The sequence below is a fragment of the Podarcis cretensis genome (assembly GCF_951804945.1).
Source record: "Podarcis cretensis genome assembly, chromosome: 1".
Taxonomy (NCBI): domain Eukaryota; kingdom Metazoa; phylum Chordata; class Lepidosauria; order Squamata; family Lacertidae; genus Podarcis; species Podarcis cretensis.
The window spans coordinates 111,678,377-111,705,627 of record NC_137170.1 but is presented as its reverse complement, the minus strand read 5'-3'; the positions used below and the strand labels follow the sequence as shown (position 1 = coordinate 111,705,627).

At 44.3% G+C, this 27,251-nt stretch overlaps 1 protein-coding gene across 6 annotated transcripts; it reads left to right on the top strand.

Annotated features, from left to right (window-relative positions):
* The first annotated feature begins 410 nt into the window (after positions 1 to 410).
* SLC38A11 (solute carrier family 38 member 11) lies at positions 411 to 26,352 on the top strand. 6 transcript variants are annotated; one of them, XM_079980602.1, is made up of 12 exons: positions 411 to 431; positions 8,014 to 8,131; positions 9,218 to 9,292; positions 11,490 to 11,624; positions 12,485 to 12,550; positions 13,869 to 13,978; positions 14,749 to 14,828; positions 19,591 to 19,661; positions 21,185 to 21,346; positions 23,599 to 23,711; positions 25,320 to 25,451; positions 25,940 to 26,352. In XM_079980602.1, the coding sequence occupies exons 1-12, from the start codon at positions 426 to 428 to the stop codon at positions 26,204 to 26,206; spliced, it is 1,335 nt and encodes a 444-aa protein (XP_079836728.1). In that variant the 5' UTR covers positions 411 to 425; the 3' UTR covers positions 26,207 to 26,352. The 6 variants fall into 6 exon arrangements, with proteins under 6 accessions (XP_079836728.1, XP_079836727.1, XP_079836725.1 ...); XM_079980601.1 differs by lacking the exon at positions 411 to 431 and adding an exon at positions 2,811 to 2,840; XM_079980599.1 differs by lacking the exon at positions 411 to 431 and adding an exon at positions 5,992 to 6,238.
* The last annotated feature ends 899 nt before the right edge of the window (positions 26,353 to 27,251 follow it).

The following is a 27,251-nucleotide window of genomic DNA, read 5'->3' as shown; positions in this document are numbered from 1 at the left end:
GACCGTGCAGATGCCCAGGGATGCTGACCCATGGCCCTGAACATAAGATGTTATTCAGCTAAGTTTTACCTAGAGTGGACCCATTAACATTAATGAACATTGCTTAGCTCCATTAATTTCAGTGGTTCTACATTGAATAAAACTGAGTTAATGGGCACATAATTGTAGGGGTATATAATTGGAAATAATTTTTACCTCAGCCTGCGCCCAGGGCGTTTAAGTTTAGGGTTTGACATCTGAAAGGCTATCCTAGAACAAGCCACAAATTAGAACAAGCCCTCTGGAGGAGGGAAACTGAGAAGAGGGGGTGCCAATGAATAATAGAATTGTTTGTATAACACCGCTCTGAAGATCTGAAAGTCTGACTTGATGCAAGTGGGATGAAAGGGATGTAAGGGAGAAGAGAAGACACAAGCTGCATTGGCATGCAAGTAAGTCATGAGAAAAGGAGCCATGTGATTCTGCAAGGGGGGGGGGAGACAAAAAGACCTCCTTTCCTCTCTGACCTGCTTTTTTAAAAAAATTAAATAATGAATGAACGGGCACAGTATAATTAGCATTTTCACATAGTGCATGTCATCATCACATGGCAGTTTGGAAATCCCTGCTTCCTTAATAGGTCTAAACTTGACTCAGAGATATCCAAACATAACAAGAAGTTGCTTGGGATGAGGTTGCCAGTGGCTCTGTGCAAAGGAAAGCAAACTCCCACCTCCAACGGCGGTTGGGTGAGCCTTTCAGATGCCACTGAATCATTTGGAGGGTCTGGGATTCTCACCCCTGTTGTGCAGCTTAACTCTGGAGTTATTACTCAAAACGAATAGAAGTGGATTGCTTGCGGACTGCGGCGGTGCAAGAGACAGGTCGGGAAATGTTTTCCAGGAGACTGGGAGGCACAAACCACAATGTGACTTGGGTGTTCTTTTGCCTGTGACAACACTCCAGGACAACTTGGCCAGATAATTTTGTCTTTAGGACACACAGTCTAGCTGCTCCCGAGTACAAGTGGATCAAAACGTTCTCTCTTCCCCTTAAATGAGGGTTCTGCTCATTTAAATAAGCTGTGTCCTGTACAAATTGGATTTGTTACGTGAATTACATCTCTGAATTTCTGAAGCTTTCTCGTGCTTCAGCCACAACAAACCACCTTCCCCCTCCACCCCACCCCCCAAATCTGGAAGCTCAAAATAACAACAGATAAAAGCAGGCAAAACATTATAAAATAGAAAGGATATAATCAGAAAAGCACAATATTTAGGATGGCTGTGTGGGTTGCAGGACTGTGTTTCTCTCCCAGCCTTAGAAATGGAGACAACGTGGGGTGGGGGGAGAATACATAACAAGAAATAAAAATATCGATATTGTGGGCAGCTGGCAGAAATGACTAATGCAGCAAGTGGTAGCTTAGAAACAAAACGGAGGGATATTTCGGAGCCTGTGGCATTTCACAGAGGGTGACTGTCTGATGCAAAGGTTGCCAGAGTTTTCTACCTGAAGAAGCGGAATTTTCCTATGCTGGGTTTGTGACCCAGAGGCCCTTGCAGCTTTGGAAGCCGTTTTTCAGATTTTTTAATTTTATTTTAAATACCTAAAAAAGGTTGTTTCAGAAGTTTGTGTTCTTTCTCACACACCTTACAGGCAGAAGATACCAGGTCCAAGCCCCCAAATCTCCAGATATGAGGATCTCAAGTAGTGTTTGATTAGACGGGCCTCTTCCTGAGACCTTGGACGGCCACTGGCCAGTCAGAGTAGACAATACTGGCCTAGACAGACAAAACCCGAGCTTACATAAGGAAGCATTCTGTGATCATAGTCAGCATGTGGGAGAATTCAAGAGAGAACTGAGTCACAAAGTGGGGTTTTAAATTAATTTGTGTTTTGACAAGGGTCCATCTTGTCAAATTTGCCTAGTTACGGTTTGCATGACTATACCCACTGAGAGCACATAGAAGGCAGCCTGGGATAGGGACTCACTGGGCCTCATCCTATCAAGCCCTAGCAAATGTTCTCTGTCCTGGAACCAAAACCTAAGAAGGTGCCGTTGTCTGGGTGGACATGAAATCCCAGAGAATGTACCTGAAGCCCCTGATGTTGTCAGGCTTTTCAGAACATTGTGGATTAAATTTGTAAGTCTTCTCATGTGCATTTCCCATTTTTTCTATTTACACACAATTTACCATCATACAAAGATTTTGTGGATACTTCCCAACCTTTACCTTCCATGGCATTCTTAACAAACCTAGCTTATGCTGCATATCAGTATATAACCCCTCCTTAGTTTTCTCATTGTAATTCACGGGTAGGCAAACTAAGGCCCAGGGGCCGGATCTGGCTCAATGGCCTTCTAAATCCGGCCCGCGGACGGTCCAGGAATCAGCGTGTTTTTACATGAGTAGAATGTGTCCTTTTATTTAAAATGCATCTCTGGGTTATTTGTGGGGCATAGGAATTCGTTCATCCCCCCCCCCAAAAAAAAATATATATAGTCCACCCCACCACAAGGTCTGAGGGACAGTGGACCTGCCCCCTGCTAAAAAAGTTTGCTCACCCCTGTTGTAATTCTTCGTTGTGTTTAACTGTTGTTTATAGAATTACTCCACTTGCAGACTGGGTTTAGTATTGTATTTTTTAAAAGTATTCCCCAAAACTATCCCATTCACCCTCATACGTCATTTTTTATTGGGTGACAGGGCTTTTTTTTCAGACGGAACTCTCTGGAACTCAGTTCCGGAACCTCTCAGGTGGGCGTCATCGCCATTATAAGAGAACAAGGGAGGTATTTATGGTGAGTTCTGGCACCTCTTTTCCTAGAAAAATAGCACTGGATGCAAAGATCCATGGTAAGAATTATATTGAGAAAATGGAACCATCCAAAGTAAAAAGTATACAAAAAGTTATATTCTGGCAGTACCCACCAGCTTTATCAAATTACCAGAAAGCATTCATTGTTGGTGGTATTTATTATTATTATTATTATTATTATTATTATTATTACTACTACTACTACTACTAAAAAGAGATCAGCATACAAAGAGATCAAAATAACTTTAAAGGGTTAGCCTTCTTTCAACCTGAAGAAAGGAGAACTGCTAGATTTCATTTTCAGTCAGTCAGTGATTTCATTTTGCTCTTTGGTACGAGCTTCATGTGAACAGCCCACCCATGCTTGACTCAGTGCCCCCTCCCCACACACAAAGCATCGAATAATTGGAGTACTGTGGATCATTGGAAACTGCACAGATCTCAGATTTGAAATTAAAATCTTTATGACAAGACGGAATGCTGTTCTTCAGTTGCAGCAACGAGATCCATCACACCTTGGGGGGGATGGTTCACAAAAGCCTTTGGGGTTTTAAAAAATTATTATTATTTTGCACTGCTTCAAAGCCGCCAATTTCGTGTGAAGTGATCCCATTTTGACCTCTGCGGTCTATCATAAGCCAGCCATGTATAATAACAGTGGGAAATCTATGCAGTTGCAGGGAGGGAGGGAGGGGGAAGAGGCATAAGCTGCTGCCAAGTGGAAGGTTCTCCTTAAGTTTTTGAGCCCGTCAGCTGACTGGTCACACACAGTACAGAATACTTCTGAGCGTGTAGCTTTGAATGGAACTGATCCTTTATCGAGTAGAGAGCACCAACCAAGGTGGGCTAGAAAAAAGGCTGTCTGGCCTGTGCCCTCTCCCCAGCAGAGGAGATTTTTGTACACATTTAGTAATAAATTGACCTTTTGAAATAGGCCACCTCCTCAACTCGTCCATGTTTTTTAGTGCAACTATTGGAAACAAGGGTTTGAGAAGTGCAGGGAACTTCCACAAATACAAGCTGGAAAAGTGATGGGGGTTGAGTCAATATGGCTTTACCATACTTAATGCCAACAACCCCCTCCCTCATGAGGTCTACGAATCTACAGACAGAATTACAGACAGTAACAATGTATATTTTAGAGACAGTAAAGGTAAAGGGACCCCTGACCATTAGGTCCAGTCATGGCTGACTCTGGGGTTGCAGCGCTCATCTCGCTTTATTGGCTTAGTCATGTGGCCAGCATGACTAAACCGCTTCTGGTGAACCAGAGCAGCACATGGAAACACCGTTTACCTTCCTGCCAGAGCGATACCTATTTATCTACTTGCACTTTGATGTGCTTTCGAACTGCTAGGTTGGCAGGAGCAGGGACCGAGCAACGGGAGCTCACCCCATCGAGGGGATTCGAACCGCCAACCTTCTGATCGGCAAGTCCAAGGCTCTGTGGTTTAACCCACAGCGCCACCAGCGTTTAGAGACAGTAGCATGAATATATTTTATACTTATTTCAAAGTCCCCAAAATAACATTGTAGGTGATCAGAGAGATCAAAACAAGAACAAACGAACACCATGAGAGTGAAGAGAGAAGAGATGATGAAATATATGGACAGACTCAGTGAACCAGAAACAATTAAATTGTTTTTAAGGAATTGCCTCTAAACTCTGCTTTACCTTGTTTACACACACCTCTTTAAGAAGACATTGAACAAAGGAAACAGACCTTTTGTAAGGATAACAAAACACATTTGTTTGCTAAGCTCATGGAGGTTCTTTCCATGATTTTTTCTGCATTTGGTGACTCACTAAAAACGACAGGTAACTATTGGGTGGGAAATCCGGTCACTTGTTAAAAGGTTCCTGAGGGTTACCTGGTATCTGATGAAAACTGCTATGCCAAAACCAAATGGTACTTTGGGAAGTATAAAATGATCACATGCCTCATGTATAAAAGAGGCAGCTTCAACCTCAGAATTTCACTGCATTTTCTATTTCAGCTAGTAAACAGGATGGTGTTGTGAACTTTAATTTCACAAATCTGTTGATAACTGTCAGAAACCAGAGGCTGGGCTGGATATCATATGCCCGACAAAATATCAGAGCAGCTCACTGGTGATATTTACTATTCATATGAAAAACAAGGCCAGTCAACATTCACCGTCAAGTAAATCTCTGGTTGCTGCTACCGGTTCTTCATGCCTATATAGGTAGTCTAGGAGCATTCAAAAATAACCAGGACTTCGTGTGTATTCCTTTTTTCACACCTGGCTTTTCAATCCAGTTTTGTTTTGTTTTGAAATCTTATTTATTTAATCTCCCATAATAAGATAGGTACATATACATATTTGTAACCAAAAAAGAGAGAGATGAAACAATCACTTAAAAAAATAATAACAGAAGAAGGAAAGAAAAAGAACCACCAACAACTACCCTATGGTGGGGGGAGAGTTGCTGTCGGAACATGTTAAGGCTTTTTCAGTTTTGGCAGGTCCAGGATCCAATGTTTCATCATCAGGCTTGGCGGCTACCTATCTATCAAGCATTCCCAATGATAGCATCTCCTACCAGCGAAAGACTGGACAGGTGGCCAATTTGTCTTCCCTTCTCAGTTTTGACCTCAGTTTTATTCGAACCATTCCGCTCTGACAGTGTTTTGTTGCAAGGAAGACACGAGACTTTCTTCTTCGTGAAGTGCATGGCTAAAATATGGGAAGCACTTCCTCAAATGCGGCCCTAGCCACCAAGATAAAAAGGTAAAGGGACCCAAGGCTCTTAATTTGGAGAATTAGGCTACGAATGGCCTCTAGCCATGATGGCTATATGAACTCTACTCCCCGTGGGCATAGCCAGCATTTATTGGGGGGGGGGGGGCAAGCTTAGTTTTTTTTTGGGGTGGGGACAGGACAGAGTTACCTGCGGTGCAATTGGTTAGTTTTAATATTTTTATTTATTTGCTTGATTTAGAGGGGCAGCTGCCACCCCTGCGCCCCCCCCATCCCAGCTACGCCCATGATGATCCTGGGAGTCCCTTAACAACTCAACTATTCTGATGTAAAATGGGCGGACTGCTGAGCCCGACCAGAAAACTCCGCCGGCCTTCCGACACTCCCCACCCCCCCCCCGCACCCCCCTTTTCGGGCTCCCTTCCAAGGCGCTCCTGGGAATGGAGATCACGCTGATCCCTCCGCCCGCGGGAGGCCTGGCTATTCCCAGGCGCGCACGTGCTGCCGCGTCCCGATCCGGAGCCCGGGAGCCGGCGCGCTCTTCTCCTTCGGCGTCCCCCGCAGCCTCTGTCCCGCCGCCTCGCTCCGTTCATGAGAGCTGCAGGCGGGATCCGGAGAGGGGCCTCCGAGGGAAGCCGGGCAGGGCGAGCGAGCCGCCATGGAAGAGCTCGCCCAGCGCCCCCCGTCGCCCGCCACCAGCCCTGCCCACCCGGTAAGCCGCGCGTCTCCTTGGGATCCTGGGAAGTTTTCTTAATTTCTCCTCGCCTTTCAACTGGTCCCTAGGGTAGGAAAGCAAACTCCTCCTTTCTCTTTAAGAAACACAACCTCGCTTATTTCACAGAATCATAAGAGTTGGAAGAGTTTATTCAACCCCCTGCCATGCAAGAATAGCATGGGAATCGAACCCGTGACATTGGCATGATCAGCGCCGCACTCTAACCATCTGAGCTAGCCATAACTTGTCCGCTCAATCCACCGGAGCCTGTCTTTGCATGCCAAAAAAGTCTGTAACTCCTCGAGGGTTTGAGACCCATTGGCTACCTTCACCTGGTTTAGCCACCTAGTCAAAGTCCTTTCCTGGGGTGATAGGGGAGGGGTAGTACCTCTGGTGGGGGACATGTCTGGGGTAGTTTGCCCACCTTTGGTCCCCACCCTGCACTCAGCTCTCACCTGTGGCTCATAGAAACTGTCAGTGTGTGACAGTGGCCACCCTCCACCCCGCAACTAAGATAAAACACAATGTATATTTATATAATGTTACGCAGATATGGCCTGCATGGGGAGAAGGGGTATTGTGATAACAAAATGTTTCTGATAACTGACGATCAGGTGTGGGTGCCCAGCTCTCCTTAGATTTAAAAGAGCGCCCTTTGCTGTTCAGATATACCACCCTGCGAAGCACATTGGACTTACAGCACAATCCTGTGCGAGTTTACTCAGAAGAAATTAGTCGAACTACCATCTGATGGGGATAGTAAGTGTGCTTAGGATTGAATCGTTAAAGCAATTAAAGGTTTAAAAGTACCTGCCCTAGGATCTTAGGGTAAAGGGCAGGAAACTTACATTTGTGCCCAAATTTTCAAAAACCCTTAAAAACCAATATACTTTCAAAATCTAGTCCTTATTCTGATGCATACAAAATGTCAGCCTGGATAGCTCAGTTGGTTAGAGCTTGGTGCTGATAACATCAAGGTTGCAGGTTCAATCCCTGTATGGGACAGCTGCAAGGTAAAGGACCCCAGGACAGTTAAGTCCAGTCAAAGGCGACTATGGGGTTGCAGCGCTCATCTCGCTTTCAGGCCGAGGGAGCTGTCATTTGTCCACAGAAAGTGTTCTGGGTCATGTGGCCAGCATGACTAAACCGCTACTGGCACATGGAGGACCATGACAAGTGCCAGAGCGCATGGAAATGCCATTTACCATCCCGCTGCAGTGGTACCTATCTATCTATTTCCACTGGCATGCTTTCGAACTGCTAGGTTGGCAGGACCTGGGACAGAGCAACGGGAGCCCACCCCATCGTGGGGATTCAAACCAATGACCTTCCAATCAGCAAGCCCAAGAGGCTCAGTGGTTTAGACCACAGCGCCACCCACAATACATATTGCTGCACTGCAGATGGTTGGATGAGATTATCCTCAAGGTCCCTTCCAACTCTGTGATTCTATGACTGCCAAGATTTTCCATGTCACTTGGTATGTGTTTGTTTTAGGGAGGAAGGGAAGCCCTTCCAAAACCAAATCCTTGTCTTCTTGTTGTTTAGTCGTTTAGTCGTGTCCGACTCTTCGTGACCCCATGGACCAGAGCACGCCAGGCACTCCTGTCTTCCACTGCCTCCCGCAGTTTGGTCAGACTCATGTTTGTAGCTTCGAGAACACTGTCCATTGTCTTTTTAGTTTTGTTAAATGATTTTAAAAAAATGTGGTGGTGGTTTTTTTTAAAGTGAATATATTTTAGACTGACATCAATGCTACTTTATTGAAATAGGAGGAACTGGATGAAACAACAACCCTGGTTTGTAAACCGAGAAACAAAGGAGGAACTAGCAACCTCTCATCAGCTGCTTTTAATGTCATCAACTCTATCATAGGATCTGGTATGATAGGTAAATGCATCAGTTTATTATTCATTCCAGTTAATTACTATAAATTTCACTCCAGTTTATTACCGTATTTTTCGCCCTATAGGACGCACTTTTCCCCCTCCAAAAATGAAGGGGAAATCTGGGTGCGTCCTATGGGGCGAATGCAGGCTTTCGCTGAAGCTTGGAGAGCGAGAGGGGTCGGTGCGCACCGACCCCTCTCGCTCTCCAGGCTTCAGAAAGACATCCCACAGGGCTGTCTAGGCTGCGGATAGTAGCCTGCTTCCCGGAACGCCGGGTGCGCTGAAAGCAGAGCACCCAGTGCTTCAGGAACACATCCGCAGCCTAGGCAGCCCTGCAGGAGTTCCCCGCAGGGCTCCCCACGCTGCGGATAGCAGCCTGCCGCCCGGCGGGTGGGGCGCCCTGAAGCAGAGCGCCCCGCGCGCCGGGCAGACATCCGCAGCATGGGGAGCCCTGCGGGAGTTCCCTGCAGGGCTCCCCACGCTGCGGATAGCAGCCTGCCACCTGAGGCAGACATCGGCCAGCCCCACAAGCTCGGGGGACAGCAGGGAGGCGCAGCGCCATTCCTCGACCTGGTTCGGTTTCCCCAACCTGCTTTTGGGGGGGAAATAAAGGGAAAAAAATTTCCTTTATTTCCCCCCCAAAAAACTAGGTGCGTACTATGGGACGGAGCGTCCTATGGGACGAAAAATACGGTATTTTGTTGGACTTACTATCAATCATATTTTGGGGGGTTGTAATTTTATTACCGTAGTGCAGATTAATCTCAATCAAGATCAGGGATCCTAATGGGCTGTTTGTATATTTAAAATTTGACTTTGTCAATGGCTTGCTTTACATGACACAGTAAGTCATACTACAGCTTCCTGGGACCTTACAAATATGTTGGTGTACGGATAGGAACTCGCAGCCACTTCCCTCCAGATTCAGGAGCCGATGGCATGAGCTTCCTGTGGCTTGGGCTTCCTCAGATCTTAAGTAGCCCCTGGGAAGATGGGGGAGGATCTGGAAGGATCAACAAGTGGCAAGAACATGGGGAGGGGGGAGAGAACCTCCAATCTAATTTGTTTGTTTGCATCGTTTTCACAGGCCTGCCCTATTCTCTGAAGCAAGCTGGATTTCCATTGGGAATACTGTTGTTGTTGGCTGTTGCTTATATCACAGGTATTGCCTTAAAAGTGGCCGTTGTCATTCAGTAGAGAGAGAGGTTCAGGAATTAAGATGGGCAGAATGTGCAAAATGTCTTCATTGATACTAGAAGTCCTAAATTAGGCATTCTTCTCTCCACACAAGCGACTCTGCTTGGAGAGAGAGCCCCTCTGTGGTGTCCCCAACATGCTCTGCCCCCCCCCACGTCCACACATTGGGGAAAGGTCTGAAGGGGAAATTTTGGGTGCATGTGGGCTAGCCCTATGGGCTCCATTTCTGCTGAATCCAGCTTTCAGCTCACAGGAACAGACTGTATGCATTAGGTAGCTTTCTGCCCTTCATATCTTCCCCAATGTGTTGACAGCATATGGGTGGGGCAGTCAGGGGACACAACAGTAGGGCAGGGCTTGCCTATAGAGCCCCACTGTCTCTCCATGCAGTGTTACTCAAGTGTCACACTGGGACGCAGGTGGCGCTGGTAGTCTAAACCACTGAGCCTCATGGGCTTGCCGATCAGAAGGTCAGCAGTTCAAATCTCTGCAACGGAGTGAGCTTCCATTACTCTGTCCCAGCTCCTGCCAACCTAGCAGTTTGAAAGCACTCCAGTGCAAGTAGATAAATAGGTACTGCTGTGGCAGGAAGGTAAACGGCATTTCTGTGCGCTCTGGTTTCTTTCACGGTGTTCCATTGTGCCAGAAGTGGTTTAGTCATGCTGGCCACATGACCCGGAAGGCTGTCTGCGAACAAACGCTGGCTCCCTTGGCCTGAAAGCGAGATAAGCACCGCAACCCCATAGTTACCTTTGACTAGACTTAACCGTCCAGGGGTCCTTTACTTTTACTCAAGTGTACAGGGAAAGCGCTTAATCTTCTGAGGTGATTTTAAAAAGTAGAGCACTGTTCTGCACTGGATGTCCTTTCCTATGTGATATTAGGATACCACGAAAGAAGGCAGGGCTCAGAGAGGATCTTCCTAGTGAATGGAACAATGGCTTGCTGGAACAGGAACAAGAGATGATTGCAAGCATTCCCATCCACCTTTCACATAGCCTAGTGCAGAGGACACTAAACCAGGGTTTCCCAAACTGGGGGCCTCTAGCTGTTTTGGGGCTACAACTCCCAACATCCATAGCTAGCAAGACAAGTGGTCAGGGATGATGGGAACTGTAGTTCGAAAGCAGCTGGAGACCCAAGTTTGGGAAACCCTGCTCTAAAGCATAGTTTCTCCTGTGAACTAGGATTGCAAATAGGATCAAACTGGTTTGCAGTTCTGGTTTGTAGAGAGCACTTAAACCATGGAATCTCTTTTGTAGAGAATCAGTTAGGGACACAATGCAATTCATAGTGTGCAACTAATTTTACATTTGTTGTGTGTGTGTGGGGGGGGGATCTCTATTCTACCCATTACAACAGAACATGCCAATCTATTACACATCAGTTCCATGTGCTTTGCTGACTTATTATATTCCCTTATTAATCCTTGTGAACAAAGTTTAAAACTATATGTGGCTCTGTCTAGGTGCAGTGGCAAATTAGAGCCAGGGAGACCCATGTTCAAATCCCTACTCACTGAGACATCAGAGACCATTAAGTGTCTCTCAGCCTCACCAACCTCACACAGTTGTTGTGAGGATGAAATGGGATGGGAGAGAATCCTTTTAAAAATAATTTGTACTAAAGCTTGTACCCTAGCCATGCTAGCAGACCTCAGGGAAGCCCATTTGCTCCTATATCCTGCTCCTTACATGGGCACGAACTGGGCTGCTAGTTAACAGCACTGGAAGGAGCCTGTGACTCTGGAGATGGATATGGAATGCTAATTGACACCACCCAGTGCAGCCTGCGAGGGCACATGTGGACTGAAAGAATGATCCACTGGCCTGGCAGTAACAGGGATCAAAGGCAGCTCTCCTTGCCTGACCTACAAAATAAATAGGTCAGCTCTCTGGAAATAATTGCAGAAGATCTCTAGCAATTCCTCCCCTAATGGACACTGGAGATGTAGTTGTGTTACCAAAACATTTTTCTTTGGTTTCCCGCAGGTTTTGTGTAAGATCTCCTTTCCCCTGTTATTCTGTGTTCCCAGGTATTCTCCATTGTGACTTCTTTCAGTCTGATTTAAAAATAAAAATAAAAAATCAAGAGAATAATGCATGAGAAATTGATCCCAAAGAGATTGTTTTTAATAGAATGTTTCTTGTTCTCCTCAACAGATTATTCTATTATCCTGTTGATTAAAGGAGGGAACCTGTCTGGAACCAACAGCTACCAGGCTCTGGTCCATAAAGCATTTGGTTTTGTAGGGTACCTAATTCTCTCAGCTCTCCAGTTCTTATACCCTTTCATTGGTAAGGTCCCCTTGCAGATGCATTAAAGAACAATGCCTTTTTGCAGTCTATAAAAGAAGAAGGCTGGAAGCCCCTGTGGTGTAGTGGTTAGGGTGTTGGACTAGGACCTAGGAAACCAGGGTTCAAATCCTCACTTGGCCATGAAGCTCTCACTCAGTGACTTTAGGTCAAGTCACTGTCTCTTAGCCTAACCTACCTCACAGGGTTGTTGTAGGGATTAAATGAGGAAGGAGAAAACCATGTACACCACCTTGAGTTCCTTGGAGGAAAAAGTGGGGTGTAAATGAAATACATAAATTAAATTGGTCCAGGCTTAGCTTTTAATCTTCCCCTTTGTTTGGCTGGAACCTTGGATGGTGAAAGAGGGGCTCTTAACAGCGCCCCCATGCACTGATAATTTGCATGAGAGGGGTTGCGGGGTCATCAGACTTGGGGTCAAGAGGTGAGGCCTCCTTGTGTGGCCCTAGAAGCCCCTCATACAGACCCAGTGGGGGCAGACCCTTTGGGTCTGATAGAGCAGGTGACAGTAGATGGGACCAGAGCCAGTGGCAGCCAGGGCCAACACATTCTAGTGTTGCTGCCATCCTCCTTTGCTGAGCTGTTCAAGGGCATCAGTGAGAAGGAGGAGGAGTAAGGAAGAGGCTGGTTTTAAGGAAGAAGGCAGGCAGGCTTCCTGTTTTGAAATGAGCCCCATCAAGTTTAGTGGTTAAATTCGCCTAAAAGTATTGAACATAAAATACATTTCATGTTCGGAGAAGGCATAGTTTTTCGCTGACACAGTTTCATTCCACATAGTGTATGCTTAGGTTTCATTTTATCTTTTCAAAGCGTTACTAACAAAGTAGCTTCTTCTTTTAAAGCCATGATTAGTTACAACATTATAACAGGAGACACTTTGACTAAAGTTTTCCAAAGAATTCCTGGAGGTGAGTCGATCAGTTTTTGTTCTTCCTGATTAATAAATGTTTTTACTTAACTTGCTAGGAAAGGTGATCAAAATATTTGCCCACGAATTGAATATTGTAAAGGGCTGTGACACTCACCATAAGTTATGCATACTTTTTTATTTTCTTGGTATATCTTGGGGATTCAGATTTTGGTACAGTGGTACCTCGGTTTATGAACTTAATCCATTCCGGAAGTCCATTCTTAAACCGAAACCTTTCTTAAACCAAGGCGTGCTTTCCCTAATGAGGCCTCCTGGCGCCGGTGCCCTTCCACTGTTCGGATTCCGTTCTTAGACCGAGGTAAAGTTCGCAAACCATGATACTATTTCCGGTTTTGCGCAGTTCGTATACCGAATTGTTCATAAACAGGATTGTTCTTAAACTGTATCCACTGTATCTGATATATAACCTGACCCGTTCTGAGAATCTCAGGTTTCATTTTCAAAAGGCATGTTTCTAGTTCTTATGAATGCAGGGATATGTTGTTTCCAGAAGGATCCACTGTATTGGGGTGGAGCTTTGGAGTCCTGCATAACTAAGGCTGCAGTCCTACACATACTTTGGGAGCATTGAATTAAATAGGACTTCCCTCTGGGTAGATATGCCTAGCATTTATGGTGTTCTTCATAGTCTGCAATCACTTTCTTCAGGCATATATGACTGCAGTCTGTGGCTTGTCATCCACCACAAATATAAATTTTAACATTCAGTTAACAATAAAAGCATGGCAGTAGAGATCATTTATATGAAACAAACATGCATACATTTATTTGCATTATTTAATATGGAGTACACCTTTCATTATACTGAGTATAAATAATTGCTATAAGTTTATCGGCTTAATTTTTTGAAAAAAGACTTATGCTTGTAAACTTTGTGCTTTATAATACCTCCCTTTTTATATTAATATTAATAATTGGGGAAATGCTGAAGCATTCTGTACATTATGTATTGGTGTAATCCTGTAATGTTTTCTTAAAAGTAATCCTCACTGAGTTCAATGAGGTCTACTCCAATGACACGGGATTGCAGACTGAGTTTTTGTAATATAATTTCTTAGCATAAATGTTGTTGGCAAGTATTTTGAGGTGCTTTGTCCTAAATACTGTTGGTGCTATATAAATATTCCAAAAATCGCACATTTTTTGTTCCCCTCCTACCTGTCCTCATTTCATGAACAGATTTTTAGACATTCAACACATTAAAAAATCATGTACATTTCACATTTAATGAGCAACCTAACATCCATTTCTTACAGAAATATGCATCTTAACATTTCTCTCTCTTTTTTTTTAAGCAGTCGATCAAGACAATTTGCTCATTGGTCGCCATGTCATTATTCTCTGTGTCACCATCATCTTCACCCTTCCTCTTTCCCTCTTTCGAAATATATCAAAATTGGGGAAGGTAAATCATTACTGTATAGAAATTAAGTTATCCATTTGGGTTAAGAATGAAAATAGCGTCAGATCAAACTTCTTCAACCTAGTGCTCTCTGAGGTGTTTTGGACCACGTCAGCCCTGACCAGCATGGTCACTTGCCAGGGACGATGGGAATTGTAGTCAAAAGCATCTGAGGGAGGAACCAGGTTGGGGAGGTTGACCTTGGTTGATAACTGGGGTAAGTGTTTTAACACATGGGAGGAGAAAAAGGTTGAACAGACACATTATGTCAGGCATAGGCAAACTTGGTCCTCCAGATGTTTCGGGACTACAACTCCCATCATCCCTGACCACTGGTCCTGTTAGCTAGGGATGATGGGAGTTGTAGTCCCAAAACATCTGGAGGGCCAAGTTTGCCTATGCCTGCATTATGTGTTTTGAGGGTTATCAAAATGTGTCACATGGTATGACATTGCAGCATGGAAGGTATCCTCTGTGTGATAAATGTGATAGCCATAGGTAGATGAACATGGCTTAAAGGCACATCATACAGCCACCTTATTGAAGCTAAGCTGGTTCTAATATGGATGGAAGACTGGAATCCAAATACTTTTTGTTCTGCCTTTCCCCCTCTTTTGTATATACATTTTGAATGGCAGGTCTTTTAATTATACTGGCCTGTCATCCATGGAAATTTCTGTTCTCTCTGACAAACGGGATTATGCTTTTGGAAATTCTAAAATGTTTGACCACTAATGGGCATAATCAGCTAATGCTTTTATTGTTATTCGCAGGTATCGTTGGTTTCTCTGATTTTAACCGTCCTCATCCTGGTGTTTGGGATAATAAGGGCAATTACATTTAGTGCACAGGTGTAAGTAATCTTGTCTCGTTCTCCATAATCTCTTTGGGAGAAATAAAGGTCACGGTTAGAGGCAGTTGATACTTTGTAAGAGAGCTGAATCCAGCTTGAGGAAGAGCTGAGTTTGCATGTTTTGTTTTAAGATACAAAAGAAGGCCTCTTGTGGCAGTAAACCCAAATTGCAGGAAAGTTGCAGCACGGCAACATCACTTTGAATTACGCTTGGTGATTTGGTGAATCACGGTAGTGATGGAAAGGGCCTTTTCTGATTTTTTCGGCCCACACAGCTGCCATCTTGATTGGTGTTCACAATAAAAATGGCTGGGGGGAAATCCAAACCCACTGAAACAAGACAGAAAGAGAAGATGACAGGGAAAATAATGCTGCTTAGTCACAGGATATTTCATTGGTGCTCTCCAGAAAATATCGCTTGACAATGAGACAAAGAATCTATTCAGATGTAATTCAGATGCTCCATCAAAGTTTGTTGGTGGTAAATGAGCAGTGAGTTCAGGTGGTGCTGACATTATGACAAAGAAATGAGCTTGAGTGCGCCCACCTCCACTTGTGCCCAAGAGGGTGACTTCTTGGCTCCTTAATCAGTTTCCCGTGATGCCTGAACTGAAACCAGTAGTGTAGTGGAACTGCAGCTCAAGTACATTTTTCTTTTTCAGAGCTAGTACACCAGGATAATTGACAAACTGACCTTGCTTTGGCACTTTTATCTAGCTCCAAGGGCCTTCTGGTGGTTCCCTCACTGTGAGAAGTGAGGGTACAGGGCACCAGGCAGAGGGTCTTCTCAGTAGCGGTGCCCACCCTGTGGAACGTCCTCCCACCAAATGTCAAGGAAATAAACAACTACCTGACTTTTAGAAGACATCTGAAGGCAGCCCTGTTTAGGGAAGTTTTTATTGTTTAATGTTTTATTATGTTTTTATATATGCTGGAAGCCGCCCTGAGTGGTTGGGGGGGGGCAGCCCAGTCAGATGGGCGGGGTACAAATAATAAAATTATGATTGTTGTTATAGGGATATAAGGAGGCTTCCAAGTTTGTTTGTGACTGATTAGTGAAGCCAAGGGATGAGGGAAATAATCATGCAGAGGCTGGGTATTACTCACCTTTTCTTTAATAGAGTACCTACTTTACACTAGCCGTTTAAATAGTAACCCTATAAGATTGTTCGTATTCCTAACTTAAAAGCTGAAAGTTGTGTTTCAGAGGGCTGAAGGTCAAAGCTCAGTATAGCTTGCAACTTGAGCCTTACAATCCTTCTGAGTTCACTGGAGCTTGTTCCCAGGAAACTAGAACTGCAGTCATACTGAGCCTAATAAACTGGGCATTAGTGTGTGTGTGTGTGTGTGAGAGAGAGAGAGAGAGAGAGAGAAATACTAGATCCAAACAGTTGCTTGCATTTTGGGGCTCTTGTTGGGAATATGGATATGGGAGCAGCCATGATGAACTTTTTCCACTTAGTAAATCTAATAGTAAATCAGCTCAGTATTGTCTACCTTGCCTGGCAGTGTCTCTCTATGATTCTGTGTCTCTATGGGTCTCTCCCAAGCTTACCTGAAGATACCAGGGATTTAAACTGGAGCTTTTTTCAGGCAAAGCAGATGATTTTCCACTGACCGATGGTCTTTCTGAAATTTAAAATTTCAAAATTGCCATTACATCATGTAATGGAAAAAGTTAAAATTGCATGTGTTATTTATGAAATTGGGGGGGGGGGGGGAGAGGAAATGCCCTGCTTTTGTTTCCATTATATTTAAACTTTTTTCAGTGTTCTGTAGTTTCCTGACAGAAGAATTTCTTTTCTCACACCAGTCATGACCAGCAAAGGGGGTGAGGGGCAAATGTCTTATGTTTGGGTTCCTGTGGTTACTTGAAAGAACGGCATTTTTCACATACTTAAAGTGCTTTTCTTTCACATCAATTAGTCACAGAAGAGTTAAGACCTTTATTAGGGCATATTAAAATGGAGGGATTGAGCTTTCAAAATTACCAGAACTCTTTTTACAACTGGATGCTACACAGTAAAAGATGGAAGGAGAGAAAGGATTCCAAACACCTTTGAAAAGCTGACCCTTTGTAATATTTTTAGTAGGTCCTAATAACTTTTGAGTTATTTTTCTCATGGACATAGCAGCTGCCTAGGAGAGTGTGTTTGTGTGATAGTTAATAAGGTAGTCAGCCTTAATTCCTGCTTCAGAAAAGCAGTTATACGGACGCTTAATTCTGGTGATATTTCAGCACTTTGCTTCTATTTCCTCTTGAAAGACAATGGAAATGTACACATGTATAAGGATTGCCTTAGGAGCATTGTCGGGAACAAAGCAGAATGTATCCTGTCTGGCCTGGAAACGTATATGGGTGGGAATATTGCAAATTACACACACACACACACACACACATTTTGTAAATAAGCAAAGAAACACATTTCAATACCTAGCTGTTGTGTTGCTTTGAGGCAGTAAAATGGGCCATAAATGCCACTAGCATTTATTTCCAAAGCTGGAATAATTTGCAGCATAACTGCTAATTAATAAATGGTGGGTTATTTATAAAAGAAAAGGTGGTGGCTAAGATGCTCTGCAGGTTCTGATTGATACCTCAGAAGAGTATTGGATGTCAAAAGAAACTCTTTCTGGAGTAGGGGGAGCTTCATAGAACTGGTAAGAGTAAAAAACCTGAAGTTGCATCTTCCAAGGTAAATGGTGCTTGGAAAAGCTAATTTGTCTGCGGCAGAGATAAAGCCTGACAGCTGGGCGCTGTCCTCTGGCCTGGCAGCTGTGTCCTGCTGCTGCTTTGCAGTTCACTGAAAGTGCAGCGGCTGAGACGGCAGGTGGCAGCAGCCTCCCCTGTCAAGAGAGATGAGGACTGAAGCCCCTGACTATTGAAGGTGGGCGTTCTGCCCTCTGGCAATGTTTTTATCTCATTTTATTGCACTCCTGTTTGAAGACAACTGTATACAGTCGTACTTCGGAAGTCAAACAGAATCCGTTCCGGAAGTCCGTTCGACTTCTGAAACGTTCGATTTCCAAAGCACAGCTTCTGATTGGCTACAGGAAGCTCCTGCAGCCATTCGGAAACCGCGGAAGCCCCGTCGGACGTTCGAAAATCGGAACACTCAACTTCTGGTTTTCGATCGTTTGGGACCCGGAACATTCGACTCCCAAGGTGTTCGGGAACCGAGGTACGACTTCACTTGCAAAATTATATTTGAAGACGCTGTATATTTTAGGAAGTAGGGGGATAATGGAAAGGTGGCATTCTCTAACCCCCTGCCCCCCGCTGGCATGGAGCAGTATTACATGAAGGGAGGAATCTTTTGGCCCAGTCAAATTTTGAAAAGTCAGTGCCAGCTCCCTCTTCTCGAGCTTCATCTGGACTGCTTCCAAATTCAAAGTGGTTTAAGTTCAGAAATGCACAAATGGCATGCTATGCAAAAAATGTGTTTGCATTGCACAGCTTTGACTGTGATGCTGTTTGCTTTGGAACTTGAATTGCTTCTCCCATGCACAGGCTTTGGCCTGTAACGTCACGTATGGGTATAGAGCTGGCATGGTAGCGTTGGACTAGGACCTGGGAGACCAGGGTTCAAATCCCCACTCAGCCATGAAGCTCGCTGAGTGACCTTGGGCTGGCCAGTCACTCTTAACTTAACCCTACCTCACAGGGTTGTTGTGACAATAAAAATGGGAGGAGGAGAACCCTGGGCTCCTCGGGAGGAGGGGGAGGAGGAGGAGGAGGAGAAGATATCCCGCTTTATTGCTACCCGAACAAGTCTCAAAGCGGCTAACATTCTCCTTTCCCTTCCTTCCCCACAACAAACACTCTGTGAGGTGAGTGGGGCTGAGAGACTTCAAAGAAGTGTAATTAGCCCAAGGTCACACAGCAGCTGCATGTGGAGGAGTGGGGAAGCAAACCCGGTTCACCAAATTACGAGTCTACCACTCTTAACCACTACACCACAAATGAAATGAATGAATGAATGAATGAATGAATATAATGATGCATGGAAGGGCTTTTCCCAGGCAGCAATCGTACACAGATTTACTCAGAAGGAACCCCGTGGTTGGTTCAAATAAGTGTGTTTAGGATTTCAGCCTGAGAGAGCCAGGGACTACAAATCCAATTGAGCCTCTCCTATCTCACTGCACCCTTTGCCGCTGTCATTTTCTCTCTTAGTTAGAACATAGTTTGTCAGTGTTGATTTGCAACACTGAAGGTATGAGACCCTAGGCTATTGTGCCCCCGTTGCCCTCCTCAAGGGGCCCAAGGCAGGTTAAACCGAGCACAGGCAAGTCCAGAAAGCTGCTGATAGACTGAGATGTGAAAGTTTTGCTGTCGCTAACTATAGTTCGGGTTAACAAGAAAACAGCTGGATGGCTGCAAGGCGGCAGAAGGGGGGAGCCTTTTTACTTTCCGTTTCGTAAAAAAATCTCTTCAGTGTTTGTGCTTCAATTGACATGAGATTCCTGTGTTGCAGGGTGTTGGACTAGTTGACCCTCAGGGTCCCTTCCACTCTACAGTTCTGTGGTTCTGTGACTGCCCTGGCAGTTTGTTTAGAGCAAGAGTGGCTAGCATGTTGCTGGGGGGAAAGCCCCCGTGACCCTGACCAAGCTGGCTGGGGCTGATGGGAGTTGGAGTCAGTCCAACAGTTGCTCAGCCACAGATTCCCTACTCCTGACTTTCAGCTTTCCCTTTTTTTCTTTTTTAAAGAGTTATTCCTGGTGGAAGTGGCAACCTCTCAAATGCTGCTTTCTTTTCCAGAACCCAAACAGAAAATCCGTGGGTGTTTGCAAAACCCAATGCAGCCCAAGCCATCGGGGTGATGTCATTTGGTATGTGCCATGTTTGGCGGCATTTCTTTAATATCTGCAGCGCATGTAGCACCCTTAGGTTCCCTTTGCATTAGTGAGATTCTTACTCTTCCAGATTTGTTTTTATTTTTCTTGCGAACGTTGATGGATTTGTGGGAAATGTCGAGCAGGGGCAGTTAACCTGTGGCCTTCTAGATGTTGTTGGACTCCATTTCCCATCATCCTCAGCCAACACAGCTGATGGCAAGGGATGATGGGAACCATATTCCAACAATATCTGGAGTACTGCCCTTCTGCTATCCCTTTGAGCTACCCACCTGATCACCATCTTTGCTGGAATAATCCGGGTCTGATTTTGTAACGTATAAGGATAACCCTTGACCAGATTTGTCCTTTGTCTTTGTGTTAGGGCAAAACAGACCTGAATGATTACACCCTTTCTTCTACTGATCAGACCAACTTTGAAGGTTCTTCCCATTTTCTTCTTTCCCTTTGTGCTTCTCTTCTAACGAGATTCCCTAATGAAGCGCTTGTTAAATTTGTTTCTTCTAACTGTGCAATAGGGCTGGGCAATAATCTCGTTTTCAACTTCGTGATACATCACCAGTTAAACATTGCAATATACTGATAAATCACAGTGACTGAAATAAGGATGGAGTTATGTAGAAGCATTGGCTGGCTTCATGGTTTTTCCCACATGGTGATTTTGGTATAGCCTGTGCACACACACACATACATCATGATTTGCAGTATATTGCCAGGTCAAAAATTATGGAACTGATACCACGATACGGATTTCAAACCGGTTTTGGATGACATATCAATAGATCACCCAGCCCTACTGTGCAACATTTCTGTAGTGGGAGCATTGAGGGAAGAAAAATGCCACGTCCTACAGACATTTCCGTCTGTACAGATTTTGGGAGTTAGGGAATTCCTTAGAGAGTGTTCAGGAAGACGTTCTTGCTCCCAGAGGTCACCACAGCAGCACCTCTACTTTATTCCACTGTAGAACAAGTGGAGCAGGGGGTACTAACGCCATCATTGGACCCAACCAAAGTCAAGCACTTTAAGGGTCAAAAGTAGGCGTTATAGTAAACACATGGCTGCTGCTAGCTATTTGGTTCCCACTTCCAGTGACATCTCATGGAACTTACCCATGTCCTGATGTCGCAACACAACGTGTTTTCCCTACCTTCCGCCGACAGCAGCCAATCCTGTGGTGTAGAAGCTGTGACACACAGAATGTTGTGACGTCAGGACATGGGAAAGTTCTGCAAGGCAGGCTAAAGAAGTGTTCAGTAGCAGCCAAGCATTGCACATATATCTGGTTTGCCCTTAATTCTCACCAATTTCAATAGGGGAGCAAGAAACATGTACACAATTCTTCCATTGTGCTTTACTTTGGCTCAAGCCCATTGTTTTCAATAGCCTGCCTTTCTTCTTTTCAGTACATTTGTCCCAAATCTAGTTGACTCAGTAATATATACTGTATATTGCACATGATTGCTTTAAAAATAAAAATACTGTTGTGCTTCTTCCAGCATTCATTTGCCACCACAATAGTTTCTTAATTTACGGCTCCCTGAAAGAACCCACACTCAGCAACTGGGCACGTGTCACGCATGTGTCCGTCTCGTTTGCTGTGTTTGTCAGCTTGTTGTTCGCTATGTGCGGGTATGTGACCTTTAGAGAATACACAGAAGGTAAGTTATTCCGTTCCGGGTTATAGTTATTGTTTACCTTGGCTTTCTGACAATTCTCACCCACATTAAGCTTTTCTCCTAGATTCCCTCACCCAAGACTGTGGGTATTCTGTGTAGGATTTACTGCTGGTACACAATTCAGCATCTGCAAAACCTACTTCAAAAACAAACCCCCCAAAAAGTATCTAGGGGACCTATTTTCAGAACAAAATCCCCATATGAGCAGGTTCCAGGGGCCATGTGGATAGGTGGGACCAGAGGCAAAATTGGGTGGAGAAACCCATGTAAGCTTTACCTCTGTACAGTAGCCCAGTTTTGGCACAGACTCGCACACTTCTCTCTCTCCATCCCAGCAGCCAAGAGTTCAAGGGCACATTCTAGCCAGGCAAATGCACTCACGGAGGACCTGAAGTAAGGTAGTTGAGGGATGTGACTGAAGACCAGGTGTGGCCATATTTGACCCCTGGGCACGAGGTTCCCCACTCCAGCCTTATGGCTTCCTATATATCCACACCTCAGGCTTACATACTGAAGATTCTCCAAAGATAATCCTGAATTGGAAGTAGTGTATATTGCTCAGACACGACTAAACGACTAAAGAACAACAACAACATATTGCTCTAAAGAGCAAGTATAATGCTAATTATTATGAACTGGTGCTGAAGTTGTCCCTTCGCATATGGAAGGTGTATTCCACTCACAGAAAGGCCAATTCCATTCCTTGGACGAGGTGAGAGCAAACCAGGTGGAAGCCCAAGGATACTCTTCTCCTTGAGAAACCTCTTGAACAAACAGAAACATGATATTGCCAGGCTGCAGGAGCATGAGGAATTCTGTAAAACAATGTTCTTTGGCGCCATGCCAATGCAGGAAACTTTTGCCCAACATAGGGCTTGAACCCACAACCCTGAGAGGCTCGTATTCTACCAACCAAGCCAATCCAGCTTGTACCAGATGAAGAGTAGAACAGAAATGAGGAACCTGTGGGCCTCCCATGATGTTGCTGGACTACAACTCCAGTCATCCCTGACCATTGGCTATCCTGGCTAGGGCTGATGGGAGTTGGACACACCTGGAAGGTTACAGGATGATGCCTGCTCCTGGAGTAGAAGATCACACAGAACCAGTTCTTCTCAATCTATTTACTTCCATGTCTGCAGAGAACCTTGTATGGGGGAATCTGCCTCTTGGAAGACTTGCACATGAGATGGGGGAGAGGTGGAGTTGGGCATAGAGCTAACATAATTCGTAAGAGCCCTGCTGGATCAGACCAAATGCCCATGAGCCCAGCATCCTGTTTTCCACCATAGCCAGGCAGGTGCCTCTTGGGAAGCCTTCAAGCAGGACATGCGGACAATGGCTACAGTTCTTCACTTGTGCCACACCCCAGGCCCTTTGCTATAGCCACCACATACAATCTATTATAGTTCTGTGCGCAGAGTGCGAAAACCCCTAAGGTAACATTCCAAAGTTCCCGTAAGCACTCCTACACATAGCAAATGCTTCAGAGGTTGTTGGATATTTGAAGCCTTCCAGCTTTGATCCTGCGGCATGGGAAGTGTGTGCGCCCAGATTCCTTGCCCTGCTCTTCCTTAAGTGATTGTTCTTGTCACAAGAATAACAGCTACAGAGGAAATCTGTCTGCTTCGACCATGCGTTTTTATTCATCTTGAAAGCACCTTGCACCCTGACCCCAATTCAGATGCCAGGAATACTCCTACAGTAAAAGCAACCTTGGTGTGCAAAGGATGCTGAGCACAAGCTCGGCTGCAAGATTTAGTTTTTGGAAATGATTCACACACACACACACAACCACAATAGCAGAAAATACACAATGCCCCTCACATGCACAGCTAAGAACAAATTCTGTAGAGTGATCACAGCAGAAATGGTCTGTGCTGCTAGGGCCATACACCAAAGGCATATGTTTCAAAAATAGAAGTTCCCTGTGTCTTGTGGCAAACCACTATTGAACCAGAGGGGATTTCCCAAACACATTGTGATTTGATAAGGAAAGAAAGAAAGAAAGAAAGAAAGAAAGAAAGAAAGAAAGAAAGAAAGAAAGAGCCTGCCTAGAGATGCTCTTTGGAATCCAGTCAGTATTTGTGGCTGTCTAGGTTTGTTCTTTGGATCTATCGGAATTTAACTGAGAACAAATTTAAAAGTTCTCATGAATGCTTGTGTCTGTATTCATAATTTCTGTTTTCTCTTTCACATTACAAAGTTAATTTCATTGTCTGCCACTTCTTCAGGAGACATATTTGAGAACTATTGCCGAGATGATGACCTTGCCACGTTTGGGAGGTTTTGCTATGGAATCACTGTCATCTTAACGTTTCCAATAGAATGCTTTGTTACCAGAGAGGTGAGTGTTAATCGCACCTGTGTCTTAGATTGCAGAGAGTCACCATTAATTTCTGAAGCCCCCAATGCAGTGAACTGTGATAAGTGCCCAAGAATGAAGTTTTAGATCACAGTTCCATTAAATTAATGTTTTCTACACTGCTGCTACGGAAATTACAATTATGTTGTGTTGCTATAATAAGAAATCAGATGCGATGAATCCTCTTGCAGAATTCATTTCAGTCCACTTATTGAGATCCTTGGCTAAAATAGACAATAGGACATATTGGACAGAAACCTAATCAGACTGAATATTCCTCAGTTTAAGCAATGGCTGCAATGCAAGCTGACTCAGTGACACCACCCAATCTTCTTGGGTAACTGCTGGGGGCCACTTCTTTCGGTGATGCATTCATTCATTCTGGGTGACTGCAGGGTTCGCTGCCATCTTAGTTTTCCCAAAATGTAATGCCCTGGAATTTCCATTGCTTCATAGCATTGTGTGCAGAGGGTGGTTGCTCAAAAAAGATGGTAGCCATATTATTAAGTTAACAGCATCACATATAAAAGGTAAAGGTACCCCTGCCCGTACGGGCCAGTCTTGACAGACTCTGGGGTTGTGCGCCCATCTCACTTAAGAGGCCAGGGGCCAGCGCTGTCCAGAGACACTTCCGGGTCACGTGGCCAGCGTGACATCGCTGCTCTGGCGAGCCAGAGCCGCACACGGAAACGCCGTTTACCTTCCCGCTGGTAAGCGGTCCCTATTTATCTACTTGCACCCGGAGGTGCTTTCGAACTGCTAGGTTGGCAGGCGCTGGGACCGAGCAGCGGGAGCGCACCCCGCCGCAGGGATTCGAACCACCAACCTTTCGATCGGCAAGTCCTAGGCGCTGAGGCTTTAACCCACAGCGCCACCTGCGTCCCCTGCATCACATATACTAGTGACTAAAAATGGGAAGCAACAAGTGCTGTCTGGCTCAGTGGAGAAGGTATAGCATATGTAACCAAGGATTCCGATGTATTACTATTATGTACAAAATCACTTATTGTAGGATATGATAGGATGGAACTAAATCCAACAATCTTTCTCTGAAATGTTTGCATCCTTTTTATAGAATGTTGGAATAAGCATACGCTCATGGAAATGTAAGATTTATTTGATTATTGATTTAGTAAATTTGTATACCACCCTGTACCCATAGATGTTGGAGAGGTTCAGAACGTAGATTAATTGACAGACAAAGATAATGTTTGTTTTCTTTTTGGAAGTACATGACCTCAGTTTGGTCCTGATGAATACTGGATCCTTAACCCTCTGCCTAGGTTTGTTTTTATTTTTTTAAAAAAATGAAAATGAAACAAAAACAGTCCGTAATCTAAATATTGATCTATTTTTCCAGCTGTACAAAAAAATTCATACTTGGCCAATTTAAAAGCAGCTATGTGTTACTCTGGAAACGCTTTAAAAAATAAATAATTATGTGAACCTGGGTGCCTTGGGGGCAAGGGCCTTTCATTGAAGTCTGATGTTCAGTTGTAATCCATTCCTTTGGCTCGTGCATAACCTTAGGATGAGAAAATTAAAATATGCCACATCATAACAGTACTTAGAACTGTGCTTCTGTTCCAGGTCCTCGCAAACGTGTTCTTTGATGGAAACCTTACAACCATTTGCCACGTTGCTCTGACAGTCATCGTCATTGCTTTAGCGACAAGTGTATCATTAGTGTATGATTGCCTGGGAATAGTTTTAGAGCTAAATGTAAGTGCACGGGGATTTTACAACTACTAAATTTTTGTTTTGTTTTGGCTTAATGAAGTAGACTGTTTCCTCAAATTGTTATTGTGTTAATGGGATATGCTTAAGGAAGAAATTTGGTGCTGTGCTTCTTTGTGGCAAGATGATGAACTTTTTGTCTGAAGCTACAGAAATAAGTTTTTCCCCCTGGGGAAAAATGAAGGGGCATTCTAAAGCCCCTGTTCAAGCAAAATTATTAAGTCGCTTCCTCCATCCTGAGGAGTCTTGCAGATGCCTGTTTTTGTTTATGTTTGAGTAACTGACAACCGCTATGTCTTGCCCAGAGTAAGTTTTGCCCACTGAAATCATTGAACAAGTTCCTTAAGTTCACTGGTTCCTCGTTGTGATTTCCACCCCATTCCTTCTAAACTCTCTGCATAGAATTAATTTCAGGAGCATGCCTCTGCAACACACCACAAATGCATATTTGGTGTTTTACTTCCTGCTTGCAGGGGGTGCTCAGTGCTACTCCACTGGTCTTCATCCTGCCTGCCGCCTGCTACCTGAGGTTCTCCGAGGAGCGATGGACCCATTCTGACAACCTTCTCTCTGCCCTGATCCTTACCATTGGGGTGCTAGTGATGATAGTAGGCTTCGTTATGACTGTCCTGCATCCTCAGGATTGTAGCCATGGGCAAGAAATGCCATACTGCTTCCTTGGAAATGCCTCACTCTACAACCAAACAGTCCTGTCTTCTCCGCAAACTCACCAACCCTAGGAGACAGTGCATTCCAGACAAGAGCAGTGCAAATATAAACTTTAAAAAAAAAACGTTTTTGTGAAGTCCATTGTGCGTTTCAGGTTTTTAAACGTACTCTCCCCCCCCCCCCAAGATATAATAAAAGTTAAACACTGAGCTGCAAACGTTATCGGTTTTTGCAGTTGTGAACTCTCCCTAAATTGCAAAAATGCAATATATTCTCCAGTATGTGCAGTGTTTAAGCAGATACCCCATTTCTTTGGATCCAGCTGCTGTATTATTGGACAGCCTAAACTGAGAGCTGGTTCCCACTAGAAGGAGAGAAACAGTTTTTGTTGTTTACTAGCACCTTCATATTTCCAATAGCATCACAATGGTGGTGTAAAATTCACCCCAGATTAACGGTTGATTGAGTAAAGTATGGGAAATTGAGGAGATCTCTTAGCAAATCAAAGGAACTTTCAATCCTTCATACTCAGATGTCTTTGGGGGGGGTTCCCATCTTTAATTTAATTGATTCTACTAAAATTCTCCAAAAGATATTGAGACCTTTCATTTTTATGTTATAAAACAAGTCATTATTGTATTATGCCCAGGAGGCTAACAAGTAAATAGCAGTGCAATACCATAAATACACTTACAGTATTTAGGACTCAATGGGAGTTCTGAGGAGAAGTAGATAGGATTGCACAGTAAAAGTATTTATCTGTAATTCACTTTTTATCCTCACAAATTTGGGACACTGAACTCTGTTTTTATTGAAATAATTTCTCCTTGTATAGCTTTAGTTTGAAGCACAACCCCCCCAACCCCGCCCCCGCCAAAAACCCCTCAATTATCATAGATGGTAATGTGGAGCCTTTCAGATGTTGTGGACTTCAGTTCCCATCAGTCCCAGCAAGCATAGCCAGTGGCCAGGAATTATGGGAGTTTTAGTCCAGCAATGTCAGGAAAGCACCAGGTTGGGTATCCCTACTGTATCATGTGAGAGTCAAAACTTAAAAACAAAAGCCTATTGCCTGTCTCCAGCATATGTTGACTTCAAAGTAAGCCCCATTTATTT